This window comes from Alligator mississippiensis, chromosome 1 (assembly GCF_030867095.1).
Source record: "Alligator mississippiensis isolate rAllMis1 chromosome 1, rAllMis1, whole genome shotgun sequence".
Taxonomy (NCBI): Eukaryota; Metazoa; Chordata; order Crocodylia; family Alligatoridae; genus Alligator; species Alligator mississippiensis.
Genome location: NC_081824.1, coordinates 442,747,822 through 442,774,082, shown reverse-complemented (window position 1 = coordinate 442,774,082; position 26,261 = coordinate 442,747,822). Strand labels below are relative to the sequence as shown.

The 26,261-nt window shown below is 43.6% G+C and overlaps 1 protein-coding gene across 5 annotated transcripts in view; it reads right to left on the bottom strand.

The window, feature by feature from the left end:
• PGR (progesterone receptor) overlaps window positions 1-21,197 on the bottom strand; it is a 102,218-nt gene extending 81,021 nt beyond the window's left edge. Inside the window, exons 1-2 of one of the 5 annotated variants that reach the window (XM_059721124.1) lie at window positions 19,901-21,197; window positions 17,714-17,865 (exon numbers count right to left, since the gene is read on the bottom strand). In XM_059721124.1, coding sequence (XP_059577107.1) covers window positions 17,714-17,865; window positions 19,901-20,889 — 1,141 coding nt within the window. In that variant the 5' untranslated portion in view covers window positions 20,890-21,197. Of the gene's footprint in view, window positions 1-17,713; window positions 17,866-17,962; window positions 18,231-19,900 lie in introns of those variants that run through there. The other 4 variants (XM_059721122.1, XM_019482037.2, XM_059721117.1 and 1 more) reach the window with 4 other exon arrangements.
• Window positions 21,198-26,261: the final 5,064 nt, after the last annotated feature.

Sequence of the window (26,261 nt, the reverse complement as noted above, 5' to 3'; positions counted from 1 at the left end):
TCATCTGAATATATATGCATGTGCTTCTACAGTTAAATGAAACAGCATTCTAAGAAATGTTATTAGTTGTTTGACCTTCATATTTAAATTCCAGTATCTCTCTGAAGGACAGAATGTGTGAGTAAGAAGGGAAAGATATGCAAGATATTTGGTCAATTTCAAAATTAGGGGATAAGATTTACTTTGCTGAAACCATCTGGAAGACTTCATAGACTTTAACTATATGCTGGAAACTTATTTTAGTACAAGTAAAATCTGCTATCTCAAATGTTAGGGTTACCTAAACTATTTGTTGGTTTGACTCAGTAAGTACCACGTTAATATTCTTGTATTATAGAAGCATCCAAAGGGCCCTGCAAAGATAAGTTCCTAGTTCTGACACTAAATTTGTTTTCAAGTATCTTCTGTTAATATCACTGGAGTTTAAAAAAAAAGGAAAATAGAAGTAGTAGGGAATGTTCTAAATATCAGAAAACAGGAGCAGAAATAAGGACCCACACTTTTAATCTTTGCTCTGTGATTGAAACTATCAATGAAGTCTTGGACCAGTGTTAGCCTTTCCTATATCTTACTATCTTTTCCTCATCTCCAAAATGGAGGGTGATGGCAATTGTACCTCTATAGTACTGTCCATCCCAAAATATCAAGCCATTGACTTGTGACTTAGAATTGTAATTTGTGTGGAGCTTAAGGAACATATGAAGCTAACAGTTCAGAGGAAAGGAGAGAGATATTAAAGATAAAAGTATAATCTGGCAAGTATAGAATCAGCTACCTTAATTTTTAATAAGCACTCTCTCATTTTGGGGGTATTTTCCTTTTCCTCTTCTCCCCAACAAGACAAATTATGGTGTGAGAAATAAAACCAGCCTTGTAGAATCCCAATTTAGGTTATATACCAAGTCAAGAGAGAGCAGGACATAATTCTCCAAAGGAATGAAGATTTTAAAAATGAAGATAAGGAGCTTCTGGTAAATTGTCTTCGCTGTATTTAAAGAAAATGAATATTTATTTTATTCTCCTGACCCTTAAAAATGATCTCTCAAAAATCTTTTTAAAAGTGCAGGAACAAGTTAACAAAACATTTCAGAATAAATGTAAAATTATTTTGCATATTCTTCTATTGTCCTGCAAGGATACAAAATCGTCATTATTTGTATAACTCCTTTTGGCTCTTACCTAAAATCAAAAGCACACGTTCTTTTCCTTATAACTCATATATGGATGTGAATATGATGTTTGCCTATATGGGAATAAAATTAAATCCTCCCCTTTTTCTTTTTAATTTTTTCCCCCTAACACTCTTATATTCATACCTTTCAGTCTCTTTTGGAATAGTATTTTTCTTAATCTCCCACCAATGAAACTCCTTTGATGATAGTACAGGTAGGACTGCTAATGCAGACATGGTTCTAGAATTTTAAGCATCGCAGTGACTATTATCAACCTGAGCAAGTTTAAAGTGATGAAGAGATTAAAACATCAGTGGCCTCTTTCTATCAAAATGCCCACCACTGCTGCTTCTGGTTAAGCTTTACTGCTAGTAGTACAGGACCAAAAATTTTAATCAATACACTACTGCAGGTTAATACCTTTAAGCAACACACTACTGTACTAACCTAACTCACTGACCAACTTTAAGCCATTAGCCTAACATTTCTGAAATGAAAACAAAGTAAAAAAGGAAGACCTTGTTTATACTGGGGATTTCAGACCAGGTGGCCCAGTGCTGTAACCGTATCACTGCATACTCCTAAAGCAGCACTTTGTACGGTTCTGTTTGAAATCTCTTTATTCCTCTTCTGTATTTTGACAAAGGAGCCTTTTCTTTCTCTCCTGCTGTTGATTTTGTCCTCTTAGGTTACTCCCATTATCACTAACTTCTCTGTTCCAGACACCCTGCTCAGTTTGTAAAATCTGTTCCTGAATTTGTCACTGTGCAGGTCCTTCTCAAGGTCAGAGCTCTCCATCACATAACACACAAGCTATTAAATCATCCAGTATACAGTATATCCTTCCCAGTGCAGCACTGTTCATTACAATGCATTCTCTAGTGTTTTATTTAGTCTAGCTTTAGATGTCTGAAGCTTCCATCACTTGTCTTGGTAAATTATTTTGTTGCCAAGTATCAGAATGTTTTCCTGATATTCAGCTTCCTTTTGCTCCCCTTGAAAATTTCTTCCTAAACATGCTAATGAAGGCTCCTCTTCCTTTCTCATTCGTGCTGGCCTGTATCTCCTTCAAATAGCAGCTCTATTTCAACATAAAAGCTAGATCCATAAAAGGACTAAGGCACCTAAAGCAGAACTTAAATGGACCTAGGTGCCAAAATTCAAAACTGCAATCCTCAAAATCTTCTTGGTGACTAACCCCAGTGCCTGTGCATGATGCCTACATTTTCACTAGTAAAGTTGCCTAAGCTCCTGGCATTTTGCTTCTGCACATGCTCAAATGTATTTGTTTTATGGTGCCTGCAAGCTCAATACCTATCTGACACCTAAGCCCAGCTGAGATCATTAAACCAAGCATTCCCCTGTTTTATGTCAACTAAGGATCCTGACCCAGCAGGTATATGTAAAATACTCTTGACAGACATGGAGATGATTACAAAACAGAGCTGACACTTCTTTTTTCATTTTAAAAACATGGTTAGAGAAAGTGAATATACAACTGTCTTCTGGTTAGTTCAACCCCAGGTTCAATTCCCTCCTTTTTCCAGTGAGGTATCACATCCATTCCTCTCATTTTTCAGGAGAGCATATAACAATCAGGCTCCACTTTACAGAAAACAAACTGAATAGGGCCAGAAAGACAGAATGGCTAAATACAGACAGTCAAAAAGCCTGAGGCTGAATTAATTCAATCTTAGCAGGTTAGTCTAATCTGCAGCGATTGAACAGATAAGCAAATGAACACACATTCATTTTTGATTCTAGAAATGCAGCTACATGCCTGCAGTGGCTCAAGCCAGAAGCCAGAGGGTGCTAGAGCATGCCTACCAGCCACTGCCAAGGGGGAGGGAAGAGAGAAAGTCCTGCTGGAGTGGAGAGGGCATGGCCAGGCCCCAGCCTGTGCTCTCCCTAGGCAGGGGTAGGGGGAGAGGGAAGGTAGTAGCATTAAATTCATAAAAGCTTAAACAAGAATAATTCTCTCTCTGAAAAACTATAAACTGAAGAGCTATAAACGCAGCCTGGGTTGCGTGTTCACTTACTCTTCCTGCTGTCCCAAAGGTCTCTGGGATTTACAGTCCACAATCAGAGCAGCAGGACTTTCAGGGTTGCTTGTCACTTCCTCTTCCTGCTTCCAGGTGCCTCTGGGATTTGTAGTCCACAGTTGCATCAAGCAGTAAGTTTTAGCAGGGCAGGGCAGCTCTCTACTCAGTGGAATGTGAGTTTAACCCTGGTTAAACTCTCTGGTCCCAGACCCCAGTTGGGGTTTGCCTGGGGGAGCTGGTGAGCTGGCCAGTAAGCCAGACCTGACTGCTCCAGCCAGGGAGCAGAGGGGCAGGGCCAGCCCTGCTCTCTGGAGCAGACAGCACAAGACTGAAAAACATGCTGGGATGCTGGGGGACTCTGATTTAAATTAAATTAGGAAGGGGTCTAGGAGGGAAGTTTCATAAACTGGTTTGACCTAAATCAGTTAGATTTGATACTATATTCCACCAGGTTTATCATAAACCAGTTTCAGCCATTTTGAAACTAGTTTATGTGAACTGAACTTCTGTTCTGTTGCAGGTTTAAACTAGTTTCTGGTCACTTAAACCAGTTTATGTGCAACTTCTGTTGGATTCTCTAGCGATTAAGACAGCCATCTGCAAACACTAGTCTAGAGAATCATGCCTTCTCTTATGCAATCTCTCTGGCTATAGGAACCTAGATCTCCTTTTAGCATTGTACTATAGCTTCAGCAGAGGAGGTGGAGGGCAACCTCATTCCAAAACAACTGAAGTCAAGGGGGTCTCCCAGGAGGAGAGAGAGGTGGGTTTGAATTGCCTGAGGCAGAAGAGGATACTGAACTTGGAAAAGTCTGTGTCCCAAGTGCCTTACCTATTGGGCTATTGAGTAAAAGAGATCTTGCTCCTTCCTTCTTCATTTGTGTAAATCTACTTCTTTCATAGATGTAGATTTCATAGACATGAGGGCTGGAAGGGACCTTGCGAGATCATCAGGTCCAGCTTTAATTAAAGCATCTAAACAAAACATTCTGTTATACCCCAAATTCGAAATTTAACTGCAGGGGGGTAGAGGAGGGTAAGAAAAGCTGTTAAATTATTTTAAGTCAATCAGAACTGACTTTTTCTTGGGTTTAGTGGCTTAAACAAAAATCAGTAATACATACCATTTTACCATATTTACCTAAATACAAGATGACCATGCATTAAGATGACACCTGCAAAATTAGATTCTAGACATTTCTAGACATGGAAAATTTATAAATTTATTATAATTTTCCATGTATGGAATCTAATTATTGGAGGATTGCTTTAAATTCATCATCCCCTCCCCCCACTACTGCACACAGTGGGGTGCAAGGCAATGAGAAAAGCAGTAATGGTGAAGGTGGTGGGGGAGACAGTATAGGGGGAACGTGGTAGGGCAGATGGAGGGGCAATAAAGAGACAAGCAGTGGGAGGTGGACAGGGCAGATAGTAGGAGGCAAGAAGTGTGGAGGCAGTAAGACAGGCAGTGAGAGAGGCAGGCAGCTTGCCCTCTGCTGCCCATGTCCCTCACTCACCCCCATTGTGCCTGCCCCGCTACCTGCAGCCTCAGGCTTCCCCAGTTCCCACTTCACCTGTTCCTCCCTCCTCCACGTTGCTTCTCCCACTTGCAACCTCAGGTCTATACCCCTACTTCCTGCCATCTCCCCACCCTGAAGTCTCTCCCCCCTGCATGCCCCTTCACGTCCCGCCTTACTTTTGCTCCATGCCAGCAAGCTCCATTCCTGCTGAAGGCTGGGACATGAAGCATTGCTCCAGCCTGGCCCCACAGCAGCTGCACAGAGCTGACATTGCTATTCCAGTCCGGCCCCTAGCATCAGTGCCAGCTCCGCACCACAGCTGCTACACAGATGGGCTGGAGCCAGGCTCCATGCCACAGGCTGCATCAGGGATACAGTCTGCTGGTGGAGAGCAAAGGTAAGGAGTGTGGCAGAGGGGAAGAGGGAGGGAGAAGTGGCATGGGAAGTCGGGGAGTCTCGGGGCTGTGGAGGAGTGGTAGGGCATGCACAAGAGGGGGCCAAATAGCAGCTGAAGTTCTGCTTCAGCCCTGGGCTGGGACTGGAGACACAGAAGCTGCCTGTACCCCCTCCCCCTCCACCCACATCATGCTTGATTGTAAGGCGAGGGACTTCCCCCCCCCCCAGTGTTAAATGGGGGGAAAAAACTTTGTCTTCTGAGTAAATACGGCACTTTCAATAACAACTTTATGGCATCCTTCCCATTCATTCGTACATTCTCTGTTGCTCTAAGCAAGTAAGTTTGCAGTTCTGTGTCAATCTTAGCTCAAACCAGGAGTGGTTTCTCTGAAGAAAGAAGCATTTTTAACCCCCAACTCTTCCATTTCTCACCTTGATTCCAACAGACAGTTTTCTTCCAGTGTCTCCAAGCTTGGCATCATCCTTAACTCCAAATTCGCCTTTCTCTTCATATCTCCTAATCTTAAAACCTTCCTCCCCTCTTGCCTTGACTAGTGCAACAGCTTACTCTTCATACATCCCAAATCAAAGCTCTGCAGACCAACACATATGCAAAAAAAAAAAAATCCTTGCTTTATACGTCCTTTATCTACACAACAGCCCAATTTAATTTTAATTTATTCAATTTATATATTGCCCATCCCAATAAAGCAGCCTTGTTGCTACACTGCTTTTTTTTACTCATTTCAGGATATAGCTATATGTTACAACCCTTATCTTAATCTTTCTTTGCATTTGCCCCAGCCTACTTAATAGGTCTTGTTTCTCTCTGCTTGCCTTATTTCCCCCTGCTTCCCTTTTGGCTAGGGACCGACATTAAAAAAGTCAGAGCCTGAATTGATTGAATCTTTGCAGGTTAGTCTAACCTGACTAGGCTGAACTGGTTTGTAACTGTGCAGACATTCTCTCTGGACTGAGGAAATTCAGGCACATGCCTGCGGTGGCTCAAACTAGAAGCCGGGGGTTGCTAGAGCAGCTGCAGGGAGCTGAGCTGAGGAGATGTGGCCAGGTCCTGGCAGGATTCTCTCATTAGGGAGGTCTGCCAGAATGGTCACAGGCTCTTCCCCGCTGGCTGCTCAAGGAGCAGGAGTGTTGCCAGCCCCCAGCCCGGAGCTAGTACTCTGAGACAGGGGAAGGGGAGGGCGGTGCAATGCACGCATCTGTTGATGATACAGGGCTTTTCAATCTCCCTCCTTATTTTGTCATACTGTCTGCAGCAAACTGACAGGCAAGCAAGCCAGCACAGCAGGAGGCTGATAACAGTCTTTATCAATCGATTAGCAAAAAAATAGCCTCTCTCCATATTATTTCAAACTTCTTAAACTGCTTATCAGCTGACCTGTTGATTAGCTCCAAATGCCCTAAGGGGTCACTGTTCTGTCTGCCTATCACACTGAAATTGGAAAAAGACACACACACAGACAACTCTCAGCGTTACCTAGCATATCACTTGCTGGCTATAGTCCCTGCTGTGGCAGAGAGGAGGAAGGGATCTCTGCTTAAGCAGTGAGTAGTGAGGTGGGGGAGAAAGGGAGTCACAGGGAAGCCAGCCTAACCCTGCTGTGCCTGTAAGTCTGTGCTGAGCTCCAGCAAGGGAGCAGAGGAGAGGGGCCAACCCTCCTGTGCAGCAGAGAGCTCTGCCCAGCCCAGAGAGCATGCCGCGATGCTCAAGGACTCTGATTTAACTTAAACCTGCAAGGGGTCTGGTTTGAGCCAAATCAGCTAAGTCTGATACTACATTCAACCAAGTTTATCTCAAACCAGTTTCAGCCATTTTCAAACTGGTTTATATGCGCTGAACATCTGTTCTGCTACAGGCTTAAACCAATTTCTGATCACTTAAACCAGTGTGTGTGTAATGTCCATTCGTAGCCTTAAAGTTCAAATCATCTGCTAGTATAATTCACTCCATCCTATATACACTTCCTCCAATGTTCCTGCTTTTTTGTTTGCCAAAACATAGTGGTCAGTTAAGTATGTTATATAATGTATACTCTTCCTTTGGTTACATATCTAAGCATTCCAATTGGAATGTTCCTGTCAGAGGAGGCTGTCTTATTTGTAGTATAATAAAGTAGGAAAGCGACAGAATTTCAGAATAAGAACATTATTTTTTAGGTAAAATTAAAATATACCACATGCCCAATGTGAAACCTTGCACAAGAAGTAAATCCTAATAATTACATTACACAGACAAGAGAAGGTGTTGGGGAATAAAATGAAATAAAATCTCTGCTAACCTTGCTACCTAAACTTAATTAAATGGAGAAGAAAAACGTATTAAAGCGTTATTAAGATTCTCACTTAGCAGAACATGTTAAACAAAGAATCAAGACTATTGGTCTTGACTGCTTATACCTAGCATTTAGAAAATGTCATCATTATGAAAATTACAAACTCTTTTTGCAAAACAGTGAGAGTTAAAACATAGTAAAAGTTTTAGTTTTCAATATAATGGCTATTTTCTGTCAGGGATGACTTCAGCTTTTAAAATGTAATCCCTATTGTACTTTCTATGGCAGAATTTCTTACAGAAAGCACTTACGTAATGAAAATACTAATTTCATAGTCATATATATTTGTCAGTGAATTCAAGTTGATAAAATTATAGAATCTGAAACTTTTTATTATCAGTAGATTCCATTTGAGTCATTTTGTATTAAGAATGCATACTTTTATGAACCCCAACAACTATCTAAGGCCTCCTCCATTTATCCTACAGTTAACTGAAATGTGCCAGACATTCGAACTATTCAGCACATGATAAAAATGGCAAAATATCCACAAAGATGTTACTCACTAAAGTGGTTTGTATCATGCTTTAATTTGAACATGTGGCATGATAGTTTAAAGAGTGCCCAAAAAGACAGGATTCTGAAGCCACATCCCAGAGCTGGGCTGCCTTTAAACTTAACTGCACACTGGTTAAGATACCATCTCCCTGGTGCTGGGTTGCCCACAAGCCCTTTTAAATAATCCAGAACACAGGAAGCCTAGCACCAGGGACTCTGTCTCTGATGCAGGGCTCCCTGAAAGCCAAAACTTTAAAGGCCACATGGGCAGCCCAGTATTGGGGACTGGCTCCCCAGTGCTAAACTGTATGTGCACTCTTTAAAAGGTCTAGGTAAATGGGGAGCAGGCCCCTCCCTGGTCCTGGGCTAGCCATATGCATTTTAAAGGGCCGGGATCAAGAAACAGCTCCCCAATGCAGGGTTCACCAGAGGCTCACAAGTTAAAAAGATGTGGGTGTAGCCCCAAGTAGCTCCCAGATGCTGGGCTGCACACACATCCTTTAAATGTTTGGGTGCATAGGGAGTGCAGAATCAGAAAGTGGGTTCCCCTGCACTGTCAAATGCAGGAAGAAATCTGAGGGATTTTATCCCAGATCCCTGAAACTGCATATGCTGGCCTGAAAAACCTTGGACATTTCACATGCCAGGATGTGCAGTTTTGGGGATCCGGGATAACATTTCTAAGATCCTATCCCACAATTCTATCCACATTAACATCTGGAGGGGGACTAAGTTACCTGTCATCTGAGCATTAATGTGATGTAGTAGCCACATTAATTGACTTAAGGAAAAGTATTTAACAGTTCTGCAACCCTTAGTTTCAACTTCAGTTAATAAAGTACAGCACATTACTACAGTGAAGCCATTTCACATATGAAATGGGCTCCTATTTTTTTTTATTCTGTCCCCAACCTCTCATATTTAGCAGTTCTACTCACAGTTCTGTTCTATAGAAATAGCGGGCCAAAATGGGACACGCTGACTTAGTAAAGAATTATAAGGGGAAATAAAGATTGGATATTAGGAAAAGAAGAAAACAATCAACAGGATAGAACAGCTGCCACCTCCCAATTATCAGAATAACCCAAATGACAACAATCAGTGTTGCTGAAAAACAGCATGGACTGATACCAGTGGACTACAATCATAATCAAGATCAGATGTAGGATAAAATGATTTAATTCCTCCAAATTGGGAAATAATTGGGGTTTTCTGATCTTGACAGGTTTGACAGTGCACAGATTTTTTGACTCTGGTTGACACATTAGACCTTTAGCTAGCAGATACACTAGATACATGTACTAGTCACACTATGGCACTGAGCAGATTACCGTTAAAAAGCGATTTTGTTTTAGCATAGCTACAAAGCTGTAGAAGTAAATGTCATCACTATGTGTGCCTATACATATGCTTCAACATCTTCTAATAAGAATGTTCGAGCATTGCTGCAGTGTCTTGTGTATAAGCCCCTGTGGGCGCGTGCAGATAAGCATGCACGTGCCTCTTGCCCCACCTCAAACCCCTTTGAGGCAGGGCAACAGGCACGTGTGGGAACAAAAAATTAGACAGGAGTCTACAAAAATCGATGTTTAAAAAAGCAGAGCAGCCTCTGAGACAACCGGAGGCTGGGTCCTCCATGGAGACGCTCCGACTGCCAGAGCATCTCTATGGTTGGCCCTTGCCCTAGTGCTGAAACATGCAGCTAGCCAGGCCGCGTGTTTCAGCACCAGGACTCTGGTGCCGGTGAGTAAGGTGTCGGGTCAATAAAACATTGTCCAACTGATCACTGTCTCTGTCTCACTCTCTCTCCCTCTTTATAGTGGTTTTTTGATTTACTTGTGGAGGAACATGGATTTGGGGGTATTTTACAGAGTGACTTTGGGATTTTTTTTATCAGGGATTTTTCAGTTTTCCAGTAGGGAACACCAGAATTCCTGCTAGGGAGGCCAGTGGCAGGACCCTGCCTGCTCAGAGCTGGCACCTTGGATCTAGCTGGCTGTGGCTGACCTCCTGGCCAAATGAGGCCAGGAGGACATGCTTTGACAGTTCAAAGCAGGCCACCACACCTGGAACATCTTCTGGGCGATAGCTGCCCAGATGGCCAGGCAGGGGGCACAAATGGCAGTAGTGCCACACAGAGGCCAACCCTGCAACTGCAGTCCACTGGCAGCTGGCCCAGAGGGGCAGATGCCTCTACTGGCTCTGCAGTCCCCATCTGAGTCTGGCAGGTGCACAGCAGGTTACAGGCAGGCAGCAGCCCCCACTGCCAGACTGCTGCAGTGTGTAGAGGGTGCAGGGAATTCTCAGAGCTGCTGCAGCAGTCCAGCTGGCACAAGGGATAGTGTCCCCAGGTACCAATTGGCTAGGCCCCAGAAGCTCCTGAGAGTTAGTAGCCCTGAGCTACTTGCCAGGGCGGCTTTTTACACTGCTGGGGCCAGGACAGGGCAGCTTTTTATACTGCTGGGGACAGCAGAGGTGCTGGCCCTGGGCTCTAGCTCCCCCTGGCTGAAGATCCAGGAGGAGCCACACAGGGTTATTTTGCCCCAAGTGGTACAATTTGCTCCACAATAAAGTGCATGTCCAAGCACGTGCGCAGAAGCAAAAAGCCCCAGCTCAAATTTGCACCACTTCTATTTGAGCTGCTGCAAGTGCATGTGTTTGCATGTGTGGACATGCCCCATGGGTTTAAAAATGGCTGCTAGGCTTTTTAACTAAAGCTTGTTGAATGAGCTTTAAACAGTCCTGCAGCCATTTTTAAATATTCAGCAGCTTAATACATGTGACACTGCAGTGTTTTAATTGGAGGTGCTCTCCAGGAACCACTCTAATTAAAATCCACGCCCCCACCAACCCTCCCAAGCACATGTATAGGTAGTCTAAACAATCAAACTAGAATAACTATTGCCTAATCTCCAATAAATGTTTCCCAATTTTACTATGGAATTCTTTCAGTATTCTGGTTACATTACTCAATGTAAAGGTGGTTTAAGTATCTTCTATTTGACTGGATGCATAAACAAATGACCCAGCTCCAGTCTGGAGAAATATACGGCTCCCTCACAATAATGTGCTCCTTTCCATTAACTAATTGACATAACAGCAAGAAGTCCAGTTAATTAGCTTCTGAAGCAATACGTAAGTATCCATCATGAAAACATCATATACTTTGCAGAAAAGATAGAGATTCTAGCATGAGATATGCCATGGCACTTGACAAATGGTCTTGCAAACCTAAGCCTTTATTAGCAGCAACAATACCTACTCATACAGTGGACAAGAATCACCTGTTGACAGTCTATAATGCCATCAACTGTTATGCCATAACTTAATTAACTTATTTTCCATCCAGAATTATTTCAGCCCAACAGATAATATTGCTTCCTTTTATAATCCATAAGGTTAAAGCCAGATAAAGCATTTAACCAGTATTTCTTCAAATTACCATTTTCTAAGTACCCTCTATTAGCAATAATGACTAGTCACAAATGCGTAAGTATCATTTCTAATCCATCATCTTAACAAAAGCATCAGAACAAGCTAGTGCTCAAATTACAGAGTCATTCTATAACCCTGAACTTGTCACAAACTCTGGCTTCTAGTCTTTCATACTGAATGTGATATGAATATAATTCTTCATAATTCAATTCATGCAGGGCTGCCCTTGAGAACTGTCCACAAGCTTCAGCCAGTGCAGACCATGTATGTGGGTTGCCAGAGGCACATTACTGCAGTGCCCCAAAGGATCACAGAAAAGCAGGGCTGGAGGGGACTTCCAGGGGTTTAGTCCAACCCTCTGCTCAAGACCACAGGTAAATCAAGGGGACTGCACTGGTTTGCAATAGCTTTCTAGGCACAGTTTGAGGTTGGTTCTGACCTATAAAGCCCCAAATAGCTTGTCCCTTATTTATTTCCATTATTTTACCTTGCAATCCATATAGTCAGTTGAAAGTAATCTGTGGTAAATTCCATCTGTGTACTCAGTTTGTGGGATGTAAATACAGGAAAAGGTATTCTCAGTGGTCACTCCTCAGCTTTGAAACTCCCTCCCTGTTATGACCTGCCACAGCCTGAGCCTCAACATCTTCTGGAAGTGTTTATAAGCAGGGATCCTGGCTTTCTCTGATAAAAAAATGCCCAATTTTTGGATGAAAAAAGTAATCCCAAATCCACATTTTTCCATGATTAAAATGAAAGGCCACTAATATACAGAGAGATATGTTTCATTTTTATCATGGAAAAATGTGGATTTGGGATTAGTTTTTTGAATCCAAAAATTAGGGATTTTTTTTTTTATCAGAGAACATCACGATCCCTGGTAATTCCTTTTTTTACGGAGATTACAGAGATTAATCAAGTCTGCTGTAGTGTGCTAATTAAGATGTTCCAACCATTCTTTGAATCTCATGCAGCAGTGTCCTCGCACTTCAAAATGGGCAGGGGTCTCAAGCACAGTGAATTCAAAAAGCATTTAAATATTTTCCAAGATCTAATATGCAACTGTTAATCTGAAATAAAGCATTCAAGAGCTACATTTTTAAAACAAATAGCTGGTTTCTCATGGACCAACTGTTATATTATCTGCTTTCTAGACATCTTTTCTTCAATTAGCAAGCTGATGTACTATAACCAGAGGCCCAAGAAAAGCACATGGCACAGATAATGTCAAAATAAAAAGTAAGGGTCATTTAGAAGAGACACCACTTACAATATTATTCAAAGTCTACATAAACGTACGTTCTTTTTTGTACATCAAAGCTCTTGCAAAAAGTCACTTGCAACTCAAAGACATGGATGTAGGCTGCCAAAAGACCATGTATGAAGAACAAATGGCAGAAATCCAGGATCCAACAAACCTAAACATTTGATTCCTCTTCATAACATGTGAATAAAGTAAATTTACCCTGCCCACTGTACAATTTTGTAGTTATGGTAGTCCTGCCTGATTATATGTGCAGAAAATTTCCTAAGACTTTTAGAATTAAGAGTTCTTCTACATACTCTATTATTGCAGTTATTCTGCGTTTAGAAAGATTACTTCTAATTTTATAAAACTAAAAATAAAAAATATAGCCCAAGTGACAACATCTTTTAATTCCTTATTCAACTGCAAGTTACTTAGAAAAATATCCTAAACAAACTTATTTGATAATTCTAAAAATAGCCTTTCTGAAAGTTTATTATGAATGTTAAATGTATGTTGCTCTTTATTTTCTGTTCAGATGGAATAAAGTGCAGACCTTCATTTAAAATTGCTTAATTGAGAGTATTTGTTAATAGTTGTTATGATTCCTCTGCTGCTAAATGAAAGTCAGTAGGCGGGTGTTGTTTTGTTTTGTTTTGTTTTATTTTGAGGGGTTTTTTGGGGTTTTTTTTATTTTTTCGTTTTGGTTTTTGGGGGGTTTTTGGGGGGGTTGGTTTTTTTGGGGGGGAAGAGGGGGATTACACACTTTTTTTAGGAGCTGGCACAGTGAATAAATCATTACAAACAGTCCTCTTCAGATGAACGAGTAAAACTAACACAAGAATGCAATCCCTAAAATGTAAAATGGTCTGTGTGTTTTTTTTATTATTAATTTTTCCTATTATCTATCCTTGCAACTTTCCTCTCCCCAATCCCCACCCCCTCTGCTGGCTCCTGCACTGACCGTTATCCCAACATTTCTGTTTTTCCCTGGAAAGCCTTTTCATTTTCCGAGAGATTTAAACCTTCTCCCACAACACCAAAAGCTATTCTCTACGATATGACTCTAGATCTATACCTGAGGTATGACTTTAAAAGAATGTATTTCTGCCCAAACATGGTAGTACGTAAATGATTTGCAAATGTTTTGTTTCTACTTTTGCTGCAGCAAGAAAAGAAAAATGTACTTTGTTCATTCTACTGAATAAAGAAGCTTGATTTCATAGAATTAAAGAGAAGTAGGGTTGGAAGAGACCTCCACAGGTCATGTGATCCAAGTCCCCGCCTGAGGCAGGATCATCTCTATCCAAACCACTGCATAATCTAAACTCTACATAAGACTACCATCAACTTTTACAAAGGTGATTTTTTTTTTCTAATTAGATAATATTAATAATGATAGTTGGGCTATTTTTATTCACAATTCTAATAAAAGGAAATATACAGAGTCAACCTTTATGCTTATATATTAACTCATAAAAAACTGAGAACTAAAATAGCTGAAATTGGCCTAAAAGCAATCATATTAATTTTAAAAATTGGCCATATGCATACTAAAACAGTTTAATTCTATACCTACATTATATGATATATTTTTCACAAGGACTATGTAGTTTTGCTTCACCTATAAATTGTATCCATCTCTCTGCTGATTATATGCAAATGTCATTACAATATACCCAACCAGTGTAAAATAATTTTTAAGTTTGTCTATCCAGTTTTACAGACGGAATCAATAAAGAGAGAGAATTGATAATGTCTTTAGGAAAACATATGTAGGCCCCATTTTTCTGAGTGAATGGATTTTTAAAAAAATAAATACATAGGATATCAATATACTGAAGGAACTCAAAGCAGTTTTTATGAGAAGGATGATATATATGTGCATGAAAAACAATATCATGGACAACTGCATTGTAATCATTCAGCATATTGGCATTAAAAGAAACATTTAGAATAGTATTTTAAAAAGAAATAAAATAGCTATTATGACCATACTTGTTACTTTGTTTCCTTCTACCCCTGTTCTACTATACTGCTGTTTCTAAGCATCAGCACAGAAAAACAGTAAGACCAACTGTCACATACAAACCAGGTAGTTGATAGTTATAAGGATACATGAAGTAACAAAAACCACCTGTTTCTGGTCCGGCCATGATTTGCATTCAAAGTTTAGCATTTTATGTACATTAATAGAAAATAATCATGTCTAGACTAGTTTTACCTAAATTCTTAAATAAAGGTACATTCATTTTGAAGAAAGAATAGGGAAAAGGTGCATTTAATGTAAAAAGTATATATCTGAATTGCAACTGGTATACTTACAATTGTGAACTTTATTATTGTATTTGCAGTAAAATTTTTGCTGTGTTGTTTCTTGTTGACAGTTAGTTTAACACACTAGCTTGTGACTACTGAATTTACCAAAATATCTCACTAAACTCTAAACTACATAGAAAACAGACAGCTATTCTTTAATCCAGTAACTGGGACCAAACCGTTGGGACGGTCTACCACCTTGCAGCTGAATTCAGGACTACTTTCTCAATTTTCAAACCTCTCCATAGACTAACCTCTCCCACGTCATACCATCTAATCATGTATCTGCCCAACCTGATCACTTTTTTCATCCAAGGTTTGATTCATTTTTGTCTTCCTCCCTCATTAATTCACAACAGTCAACTGCTGTTTCACTTGTGATGTCCCATCTTTCTAAGCCTCTCTGACCTGTAAGATCTAATTTTTAAAAATCACTCCTATTATACGTAATCCTCTGAGAAACATTCTTTATTGTCACAGATGAAGATCCCACGCAGACCAGGTATAGACATTACACTTTTACTGATATAAGTGGGCAAAAACTGGTCTATACTGGTGACAGAACAAAAGTTCAGCAAAAAAAAGTTCTATACCTGTAACAGAACAGAAGACTGGTTGGCACACATAGACTGGTTTAAAAATAGTAGAACCTGGTCTAAGGTCCCCCGGCCCCCCTTTCCAAGGGGCAAATGTGTATTCTGTTCACTACTGCTCTAAGCTACACTGCTTACAGAAAACCGTGCAACTTAAATCAATTCCACCTTGGGATTTTTGAATGTCTGTACCTAGCCATAAAGCAGGCACAACCAAGAATTTGTACAGACAGTTTTTTTTCATTTTCTTTTCATGGTTTTGGGACATATATTTGTGCATAGGAAAACAACTCTATCAATCATCTTAATACTTTGTTAACGCAGAATTATTCACACTGTATTAAAAAAGTGATATAGAATCATATAAGTAGGACTGGAAGGGACTGACTACACAGGGTCATCCAGTCCAGACCTCTGTTCAAGGCATATCGTCCCTGACTAAATATGTCTGATATATATACTGAAATGTTTTTATGTAAAAATAGTAACATAATACATCTGTAAGTAGATTAGCCTATTTGGGCACCTATATCTGAACAATTTGATGCCCCAGACAGAAAATTAAACATAAAACAAAGATAAAATTAAACAATTAAATGGCTATTTTTAATATGATTTTTTAAAATTAAATTCCTTGTTAAAGACTTCAGGTGTTTATATTTTTGTTATATGTAATTGATGAGAGCAGTAATAAAAACTAAGGTAGAATTAATGTGTGTGTAACATCCGAAAAAAAGACAGTTAAGAAAGTCAATGAAAAATAAGTACCTGCCTAAAAATGATCACATTTTAAGTGTTTTGCTCAATTAGAGCCTCACATAATTATCTACAAGTAACTTCAATATGATGCATGTTTTAATAATATGAAATGTATATCACAATATAAAATATTATGCAAAATAATATACAAAAATAATACTGCAAAAATAAAATAAGCATTACACATAAGCTATGCTCATTCATGTAGTAAGTCTCTATGTTCAGCTATCCTTTTATCTAATGCAAAACCTTATAAATTCTATAAAGTTGAATAAGCTATCTAAAACAACACAAAAAACATACAGTTTTGATTTTAAAGAACTATATATAAAATTAGATAAATAGAGTGTGGCTAATAATTTGTGTTTGCTAACTTGCATGCTTGTCATACAAGCAGATTTTAGAAAAACAGAATTTTTTTCGCATCGCCTCCTTGTAAAATGCAATGTCATATGTAAAATATACCAGTGTATAAACTGAGATCATCAGTTTTATCCAGAATTGACCATCTGGTATACATTGCTAAGTTATAAATTATTTTTCCCAGGATGAAAAGATAAGCACAGAAAACAAGGCAGAACTTGAAAATTAAAAGAATTAATTAGTATTTTCATTTACTGTTTGTAAGTATACTGTTTGAAATGCAATTTAAAACATAGGCCCAACATCTTCAATCGTTTATATTTAAGTTGTGTAGGTGTCCATATAATTTGAATGCATAAATAATCATAAAATTGGATTTAAGAAATCAAATGCATATATTCTTGACTAAATACCAATCTATTTTTCAGATATAATATAAAATTTAATTTAATTATTAACACCTACAGACTCTCTCTGTTACTTAACACCTGTCCTGAATGGAATGCAAAACCAATGTTGTTTTTAAAAATTACTACTATTTAAATCTTGAGAAGTCAAATTCTATATTCTAGAAACAAGAGAGGTTCCCACAGACTTCCAAGACTAAATGAAACTAACAGGAGCTTATATTTTTGTAAATATGTCAAATCACTCCAAGGGTATTTTTTCCTCAGCAGGAACGCACAGATTTTTTTAAAACAAAGTTACATTCTATTCATGAAATGCTAGGAAACATGTTAAAGCAATGAAGGATTTTATGAACCTCTGTGAAGACCTGAAAAAAGCCGAGTAGTAAATATTAAAAGTAAAGCAAATAATAATAATGTAAATCATTTGAAAAGAATTTACCAGCTACTGCAGATATTTAAATCTGTTTCCCAGAAATAAAATTCAGGGCGTAATAATACCTACAAATACCTGTTTTACTAGTAGAAAACAATCTTTAAAAAGTGCATAGCTAAGTCTAGGAAGTTTTATTTCAAGTAATTAAAAAGAAAAGTGTCCAACAGTACCTTCCATGGCCCTCTTGAAGAAGACTTTACAGCTTCCACAGGTAAGTACTCCATAGTGGCAACCAGAAGCTTCATCACCACAGATCAGGCAAATCTTCTGAGGTAAAGATTCAAAACTGAATTGAGGACTCTGGCTCATTTCAGTATGTGGCCTTTAAAAGAGGTAGGGAAAGGATGAATGAGACATCCGGATTTTTAAAGAGAAACTATCTGTATTATAAGGTTATCAGTTTGAAACGCAAAGCTAACCTTTCAGTTTTAAAAATCAAACTTGACAAGTCTGGGGAAACGTGTGCAAAGCCATTCCAACTCTGTGTCTTTACTTCATGGCTTCTCCACATTAGGAAAACAGGCACATTTGTAAAATGTATTAACTAAAGTGGTCTAAATAACATAAAAGCCCTAGTGTTGAATTGTTTTAACTTGTGTTAGCAAGTAGGGGCGAAAGCTCAGCTCCCTGCAAAAGAACACTTGTAAGTCTCTCTTGTATATGCACTCCTGTAGGACAAGAACCTAAGCTACAAGAACTGAAGTCAAGTTGACTTCAGCAATCCTTTCCCATAGCAATTAGTAATTAACATTTGCTTTATTTGGAAACATCCCACAAACATCAACTTAAGTCTCCTGATTTGTTGGCAGAGTTCTGATTGGTAACCTTTTTAAATGTAAACAAAAACAATAACTGTCAAATCCAGTATCCTAATTTGCTAGAAAATTGATATTTAAAAAATTAACACTATCCTGTATTAGTAAATATTATAACACAGCATGCAGTTTCTATTAGAATGAGACTTAGTCGTTTTAACAAATTAGATAAGATCTGATACACTTCAATGTTCATACTTCTACCTTGAGAGTGCTTCTCACGCATGTATACCCTGAAAAATCATAGAAATGTCTACATGCTGCCTACCTGTAAAATGCAACATAGATTGGAGAAGATACCCATGTATAAGCTGAGATCTTCACCAATTTTAGGTTGTTCTGAACTGACACCTGCTAATCATTTCCACAGTAATAAACAACATTAACGATTGCGAAATACCACTTTAAGGTACAGTAAGAGGGTGACAAAAACATCACTCCTACACTGACAAAAGCATTTAAAAGTCTCCATCGTAAGGGAGAGACCGATCAAGTGAACAATTATATTGTTTTCTGACCAGAGCTAAAAGACATCACAAAGTGCAGCAGTACAGTCTTTGACAGGAAGCCTTCCTTTTTAGTTTCAGTCAACTAAAACTCTCTCTGATTTGTTTCATTGGAACTTTTCTCTTATTCTAAAATGTGTGAGGCAAGGATTTCTTATGGTGATACCTTTTATTAGACCAATTATGTAGCTCAGATAAAATTAGACTAGCTTTGCAATGCAAGATGGTCGAACGCAAGAGACGGGAGGAAGAATGCATTGCATTGGAAAGGTTGTCTAGCCTGATTCCAACTGCAGAGTTGGCCCAGTGTAGCTGCGAAAGAGTCAGACAAGCTTCTGGATGCGAGACAGAGTTGAATGCCAACGACGGGAGGAAGAACATCTGGCACTGGAAAGCTTGTCTAACTTTATCCCAACCACAGAGTTGGTTCAATATAGTTGCAATCAAGTGAGACACGTTTTTGAATGCAAGGCAGTAGCACACAAGAGACAGGAGGAAGAACGCCTGGCTTTGGAAAGCTCGTCTCACGTTATCCTAGCTGCAAAGTCGGTCCGAGGTAACGCTACAAAGCTGAAGAGTCTCAGACCAGCGAAGCTCCCTATGCCTGAAGAAGGGCGGCTGCGCCTGAAAGCTCGCCTAAAACTTTTTTTTCTTTCCAGCTACTCAGTTGGTCTACTAAACGAGATCCGTGCCTGCAAAGCTGAAGGGAAGCTTTTCACTACAAGACAACGAGATGCAGGAGAGGAGAGGAAAGCTCCTGGAAGTGCGGGCACTCCATCTAACTCCAGCAATCCTTTCCCACGGCAAAGGCAAATAACACTGGTTTTAGTCACCAATCTCTCTCAGCCCTGCCGGCGGGCGCGCCGCAGACAGCGAGCGCCCTCAGAAGCCCTGGCCTGCGGCGCGCTCTACCCCGGACACGCTCCTGCCACCCCAAGCTCCTTCTTCTCCCCAGCCCCGTCCCCGCACCTGCGCCGTGTGCAGGAAGCGCAAGTCGCGGGGCCAGGGCAGTGCCACTTGCAGACGAGGCTCTTACCTCACGTAGCCGAGATAGGGCGGGTAGACGTGGGGCAAGCCGTCCCTGAGCGCGGCGGCCGGGAAGCCGAGCGGCTGGTGCCCGTTGAGGCCGGCGGGCGCGTACAGGGCCGGCGGCGCGGCGGACGTGGAGGGCAGCGAGTCCCGCGGCGCCGCGGCGCGGTAGAGCCCTGGGGCGCCGTAGGCGGCCGCGGGCTCGGCCTTGTACAGCACCACCTCGAGCGCGGCGTCGGGGCCGGCGCGGGGCGGCGCGGGCAGCAGCGCGTAGTCGGCGCCGGCGGGCGGCTCGGCGCCCAGGTAGGGCGCGGCGCCCAGGCCCTCCTCCTTGATCTTCAGCGCGGGCTGCAGGTCGCCGCCGTAGGCGAAGGGCGGCGGGTCGGGCGGGTCCGGCGGGGCGGGCGCGGGGGAGCCCCGCGGGCCCTCGCCGCCCTCGCCGTCCAGCAGCTGCCGCGTGCGCGAGGCCAGGTAGGCCGAGTTGAGGGGCAGCAGGGGCACGTGCAGGTAGTCCGGGGCGTCGCCGTCGGGGCTCGGCGCCGCGCCGCGTCCCCCCGCGGGCGCCTTGGCGGCGGGCCACGGCGGCGCCTCCCCCGGCCGCGGCTCGGCGTGGCGGCTGGCGCCGGGCAGGTCGGCGAGGCCGGCGCCGAAGAGCGCCCAGGCGGCGGGGCTGGGCGGCCCGGCGGGAGCCAGCAGCGTGTCCAGGACGCTGTCCAGCGCGTCCTTGTCCGCCGGGGCGCCCCGGAACACAGAGCAGCCGCCGCCCGCCGCCCGCTCCCGGCCCCGCTCCGCCTCCTCGGCCGCCGCCGCCGCCTCCTCCCCTTCCCCCTCCTCGTCGTCGTCGTCGCTGCTGCGCGGGTAGAGCAGCCCGTCCAGCGCCGCGTCCAGGGGCTCGGGCTGCCCGCGGAAGGGCGCGCCGGCGGCGGCGGCGGGGGAGCCCGTCCCGTCGGCGGCGCAGGGAGGCGCCCGGGGGTCCGTGGCCCTCACGTCCGTCATGCCGGCCCCTGGCACCTCCGCGGCTCGGGCTGGGGCTGGGCGCGGCCGCTCACATCTCTCGGGCCCGGGCAGATGTCGGCCCAGGGGGAAGCGAAAGCGGCTGCAGCCCGGCGCGTCCCGCGATGCCCCGACTGCGGCTCCGGCTCCAGACCAGCCGCCGCTCCCCGCCGCCAGCGAATGGGCGGCCGCCCCGCCCCTCGCACACCCCCGGGGCGGCCCGGAGGCGAGGATGCTCCCGCGGCCGAGGGGGGGTGCGAGCCTGGCAGCCGGCGGGCACCGGGGCGGAGGCTGCCCCCGGCTCCCCGTGTCCCGCCCCAGAGAGTCTCGCAGCGGCCGCTGCCAGCTCCTCCCCGACTCCCCTCCTCCAAGCCCTGTCCTCTCCCTTCCCTCGCCGCTTGCCCCCTGCTCTGGATCCGTCCCCTCCTCCCAGCTCTTCCCCCCTCCTCACGGATGGTCTCTTTTCCCCTTCCCCTTGCCTCCCCGCTGGGTGCCCACGCTTCGCCACCCGCTGGGTTTGATCTTACTCTGGTCTAGGCACGGATGGGAGGTCCACCCCCGGGGGTTTAAGAGAGGGCCAGAGAGGAAAGGTTGACATGACTGTTCCTGTTCAGTTCACACATCCCTTCACACCCGCGTTGAAACTGCAGGGGAAGCGCTGGCCTGGGTTCCTACCTGGGTCTCTAACCTGAGGGAGGCACTGGCACCTTCCACAAGTGCTGAAAAGGCTGGAAACATCTGCCTCCATTCAGACCCCGCTTCATGTTGCCCTCCCTGAGGTCAGGAGCTATCCCTCCAGGTATTCACCGTTTGAATGATGAGATTGGTGGGGGGGGGCTGAAACTTGTTTAAAACTGTATCTGAGGAGGTAAGGGCTCACTTCCAAACCTCTGGGAAAAGCATGGATGCCTTTAGGTGACAGCTTCAAATACATCTTTGACTTCCTGGGACCAAGAAACTGTTCCTTTTTATGGTGTTGAGTAATAAATAGGTTCTGGATGGTGTCTTGTTCCATCTGATGGTGTTGAATAATAAATAAGAGCTGGGTGATGTCAACTCTATTCCAGTAAAACAAAACCTCATATCAAAACAACCCACTAATATACTTTGTACTGCATACTATTCTTCTTGGCAGTTTTCTCAGAGAAACTAAGCACTGGAAGATACTAAGAACAGAGGACTTCCTACAGTAGACGTGGGTCCTCTTGGCCTGGACAGAATGATATTGGTGCAACTCATGCCAAACTAGTACTCTGTTCTGTAAATAAAAATACACGATAACCTCCAGAAGAGGAAAAGTGCCATCTTTCATAAGTTCTTAAAATTATTTCCTTCTTATTTTTAAATTGCTTCAGACTGAGAAAACAGCTTTTATGAGGAAGAAACATTTTAAGGAAGTTATGATTTTATCTGATATTTAGCTGTTTCCTTCCCAGACCCGAGGCCTGAAGGCTTGTATAGCTTCTCTCCCAACTATACAGCTGGCTCAATAAAAGATATTGCCAAACAAACTTTACTTCTCACATGTTCCCTATATCATCAGAGCTACAACAACACTCCAACCCTACTGATTTATATATATTTGGATTGCAAGGAGTCTTAAATTTGACATATCAGGAATCATGCAGCACTAGTTTATTAAAAAAATGGCCAAAGGTAAGTTTTAGATAGCCTGGGGACATGCACAAGTGCCACCATATGCCAGATGGATATACTTCTTGTGAACTTGCTTTTTATTTCCTGTCCCAAAGCAATGGGAACTTGAGAGAGAGAGAGAGAGAAAATATTAAATATATATACAGTAACCATATATATATATATATATTTAATATTCTAATATAATAAAGGGCTTAGTCCGTCTGTCTGTCTGCCTGTAATGCTTTTACAGCACTCTGATTGGTTACTGAAACAACTAATCAGAGTGCTGCGAGAGCACTACAGACAGGAGGCAGCAGTGCGGTGGAGTGCTGCCATGACAGTGGGGACAGAGGGGACAGAACCGGGGGGGTGAGGCCAGTACTGCTGGCCTTGCCCCCCCCCCCCCCCCCCCGGCCTGTTCCTCAGAGGAAGCAGAGCAGGGACAGAGTGGGGGAGCCAGCTGGCCTCACCCCCCAGCCCCGCTCCTTGGAGGTGGTGGAGCACCACCATGATGACAGGGACAGAGTGGGGGGGCAGGGGGGGTGGCAAGGCCAGCAGTGCTGGCCTCACCTGCCCTGCATCCTGGCCATGCTCCTTGGAGGTGGCAGCGGCATGGGGTGCTGGCAGAGGGGGACAGAGGGGATGGCAGGTCAAGCTTCTTCCCCCCCACCCCAGCCCTGCTCCTTGGAGGTGGCGGTGGCATGGGGTGTTGGAGGAGGGGGACAGAGGGGACAGCAAGGTAAGCTACCATGCTCCCCCCCTCCCCCCCCACTTCTGGAAAGCGGCAGCGGCACGGGGGACAGAGTTATGGTTAGGATTCACAAGCTTCCCCCCTCCATCCCTGCCTACCCCACCCCCCGTCATTGTTGATGGGCAGTTAGCTAGTATTGATATAGTTTGCTATGCAATGAAAAGGACAAGAGGCAGTATTTTCAAACTTGAATGGTATTTCTCTAGAAGTGGCCTGATTTTTTAAAGGTGTTGAACATTTGGAGATTTCTGTTTGTGGATAGTTGGCATTTCTAAAGATCAGTTCCTAAATTCATGTTTGGGTACATTGGTAAACTCCTGAGCTAATTAACGTTAGTATCAGTAGTCTTGTGGATAGTAACTGGGTTCAGAATTTCACCCCTAATATTGCATATAGGAGTACAAACCAACTTTATATTGTGCATGTTAAGGTAATATTAGGATGGATGTATATAAACGTTAAGAAGCACAAGATGTTAGTTGTGGTTTACCAAGCCATACCACAGATATACCATACGACATAGTTCTATGATTGTGGAATCGCTCCATTTCTCTTGGACTAAAATTAAATCAAACTTCATACTTGCTTCTCTCAAGCCTCAGCACACATGGACAGACAGGCAGTTTTCAGGTTGCATTTCCCTTGTGTCATCCTTCCCTTTCAGACAGTGGACAATTGTCTTTATTTTGGCTCGCTACCTTTCCCAACTGCTTTCATCATTTCATAGTTTCGTAGTTGGTAGGGTCGGAAGGGACCTGAGGAGATCATCTAGTCCGATCCCCTGCCGTGGCAGAAAAGAGTACTGGGGTCAGATGACCCCGGCCAGATGTTCGTCCAGCCTCCTTTTAAAGACCCCCAGGGTAGGAGCCAGCACCACTTCTTTTGAAAGTTGGTTCCAGGTCCTAGCCACCCTAACAGTGAAACAGCGCTTCCTAATGTCTAGCCTGAAACTACCTTCCGCTAGCTTGTGTCCATTGTTTCTTGTAACTCCCGGGATTGCTCGGGGGAACAGGGACTCTCCCAATGCCTGCTGGTCCCCCTTGACTAGTTTGTAGACTGCCACTAGATCCCCTCTCAGCCTTCTCTTTTGGAGGCTGAACAGGTTCAGGTCCCACAGCCTCTCCTCGTAGGGCCTGCCCTGCTGACCGCTGATCATGTGGGTGGCCCTCCTGTGGACCCTCTCCATATTGGTCACATCCCTCCTGAAGTGCGGTGCCCAGAACTGGACGCGGTACTCCAGCTGCGGCCTGACCAGTGTCGCGTAGAGGGGGAGGATCACCTCCTTGGACCTGTTTGAGATGCATCTGTGGATGCATGACAAGGTGTGGTTGGCCTTCCTGACTGCGTCCCCACACTGTCGGCTCATGTTCATTGTGGCATCAATGATGACTCCAAGATCCTTTTCTGTCTCAACACTGGCGAGAAGGGAGTTCCCCAGCCTGTAAGTGTGCCGCTGGTTCTTCCTCCCCAGGTGCATTACCCTGCACTTGTCAGTGTTGAACCCCATCCTGTTCTCTTCAGCCCACTGCTGTAACCTGTCTAGATCCGCTTGCAGCCTGTTCCTTCCTACTAGCAAGCATACCCACTTCCCCTCACATCTTAGTGTCATCTGCGAACTTGAACAGGGTGCTTTCTACCCCCTCGCCCAAGTCACTGATGAAGATGTTGAATAGTGCGGGTTCGAGGACCGAGCCCTGGAGAACCCCACTGCCCACATCCCTCCAGGTCAAATAAAACCCATCCACCACCACTCTCTGGGTGCAGCCGTCCAGCCAGTTAGTGACCCATCTGACCGTGTAGGCATCAACATCACTGTCTCCTAGTTTCTTACTGAGAATGGGGTGAGAGACTGTGTCAAAGGCTTTCCTGAAGTCCAGAAAGACTATATCCACTGTGACACCTGCATCCAAGGACTTGGTGACCTGGTCATAGAAGGCCACCAGGTTGGTTTGACAAGACCTGCCCCTAATGAACCCATGCTGGTTGCCCCTGAGCATAACCTCCCCTGCTGGCCCTTCTTGGACATGTGCCAGGATAATTCTTTCGAAAAGCTTCCCCAGGACCGAGGTAAGACTCACGGGCCTATAGTTTCCTGGGTCCTCCTTCCTCCCTTTTTTGAAGATGGGGACCACATTGGCCCTTTTCCAGTCCTCCGGCACATCGCCCAAGCGCCATGAGTGCTCGTAGATCTGTGCCAGAGGTCTTGCAATGACCCCTTTTTTTCCTTTCTTTTTCTTCTATTCTTCCATGTGTCTATGTAGTCCAAATTCTTTCAGAGATTACTCTGAACTCTTCTCTAGTTCTTCCCTAATCATACCTTCAGTGACTGGCTTCTTCACTATTGCCCCTGGCCTATGGGAGGTAGGAAGCAACAGATTAGGGCAGAATTGGGGAGATCCTGAATAAAGCTTGTCCAAGACTAGTTATTTGCTGAAGTCTGCCCTGCTGCTCCAAACTGACTTAAGGAACCTTTCTCTGGACTTTCCATAGCTGTCCTAGTGTACTTCCTCAAGTTCATGGGACTGGTCTGTCCTCACAGTCTTAAATATCTGAAAATTAACTGGTTCCTTCAGGCTTAAATGTATCCGTTTATCTCAATATCTGTGGCTGGCTTTTGTTCAGGTTTCCTTTTAAGCAATCTTCATCTGTTTCATGCTCTGCCTGGTATATTTTATGGTTTGTTTTATTAATAGCATTTAGATTCCATTGCCATTGTTTAAAGGATACTTTAGGGCAGCAGTTCCCAAACTGTGGGTCATGAACCCAAATGGGGTTGCAACATCAGCAGATGGGTTTGCGATAAACAGGGTTCTGGATTTTCCATTTACTACAAAAAAACACAGCTTTTCTCCTTTCATGGAGAAGAACGCAGATTGTCTCCTTTAAAGGAGAAAACCACGGATTGCTCCTTTAAAGGAGAAAAATATGGGAAAATGCAGGTTTCCCCCTGCAGGCTGGCAGTGGTGGAAAGCTGTTCCTGCAGCCC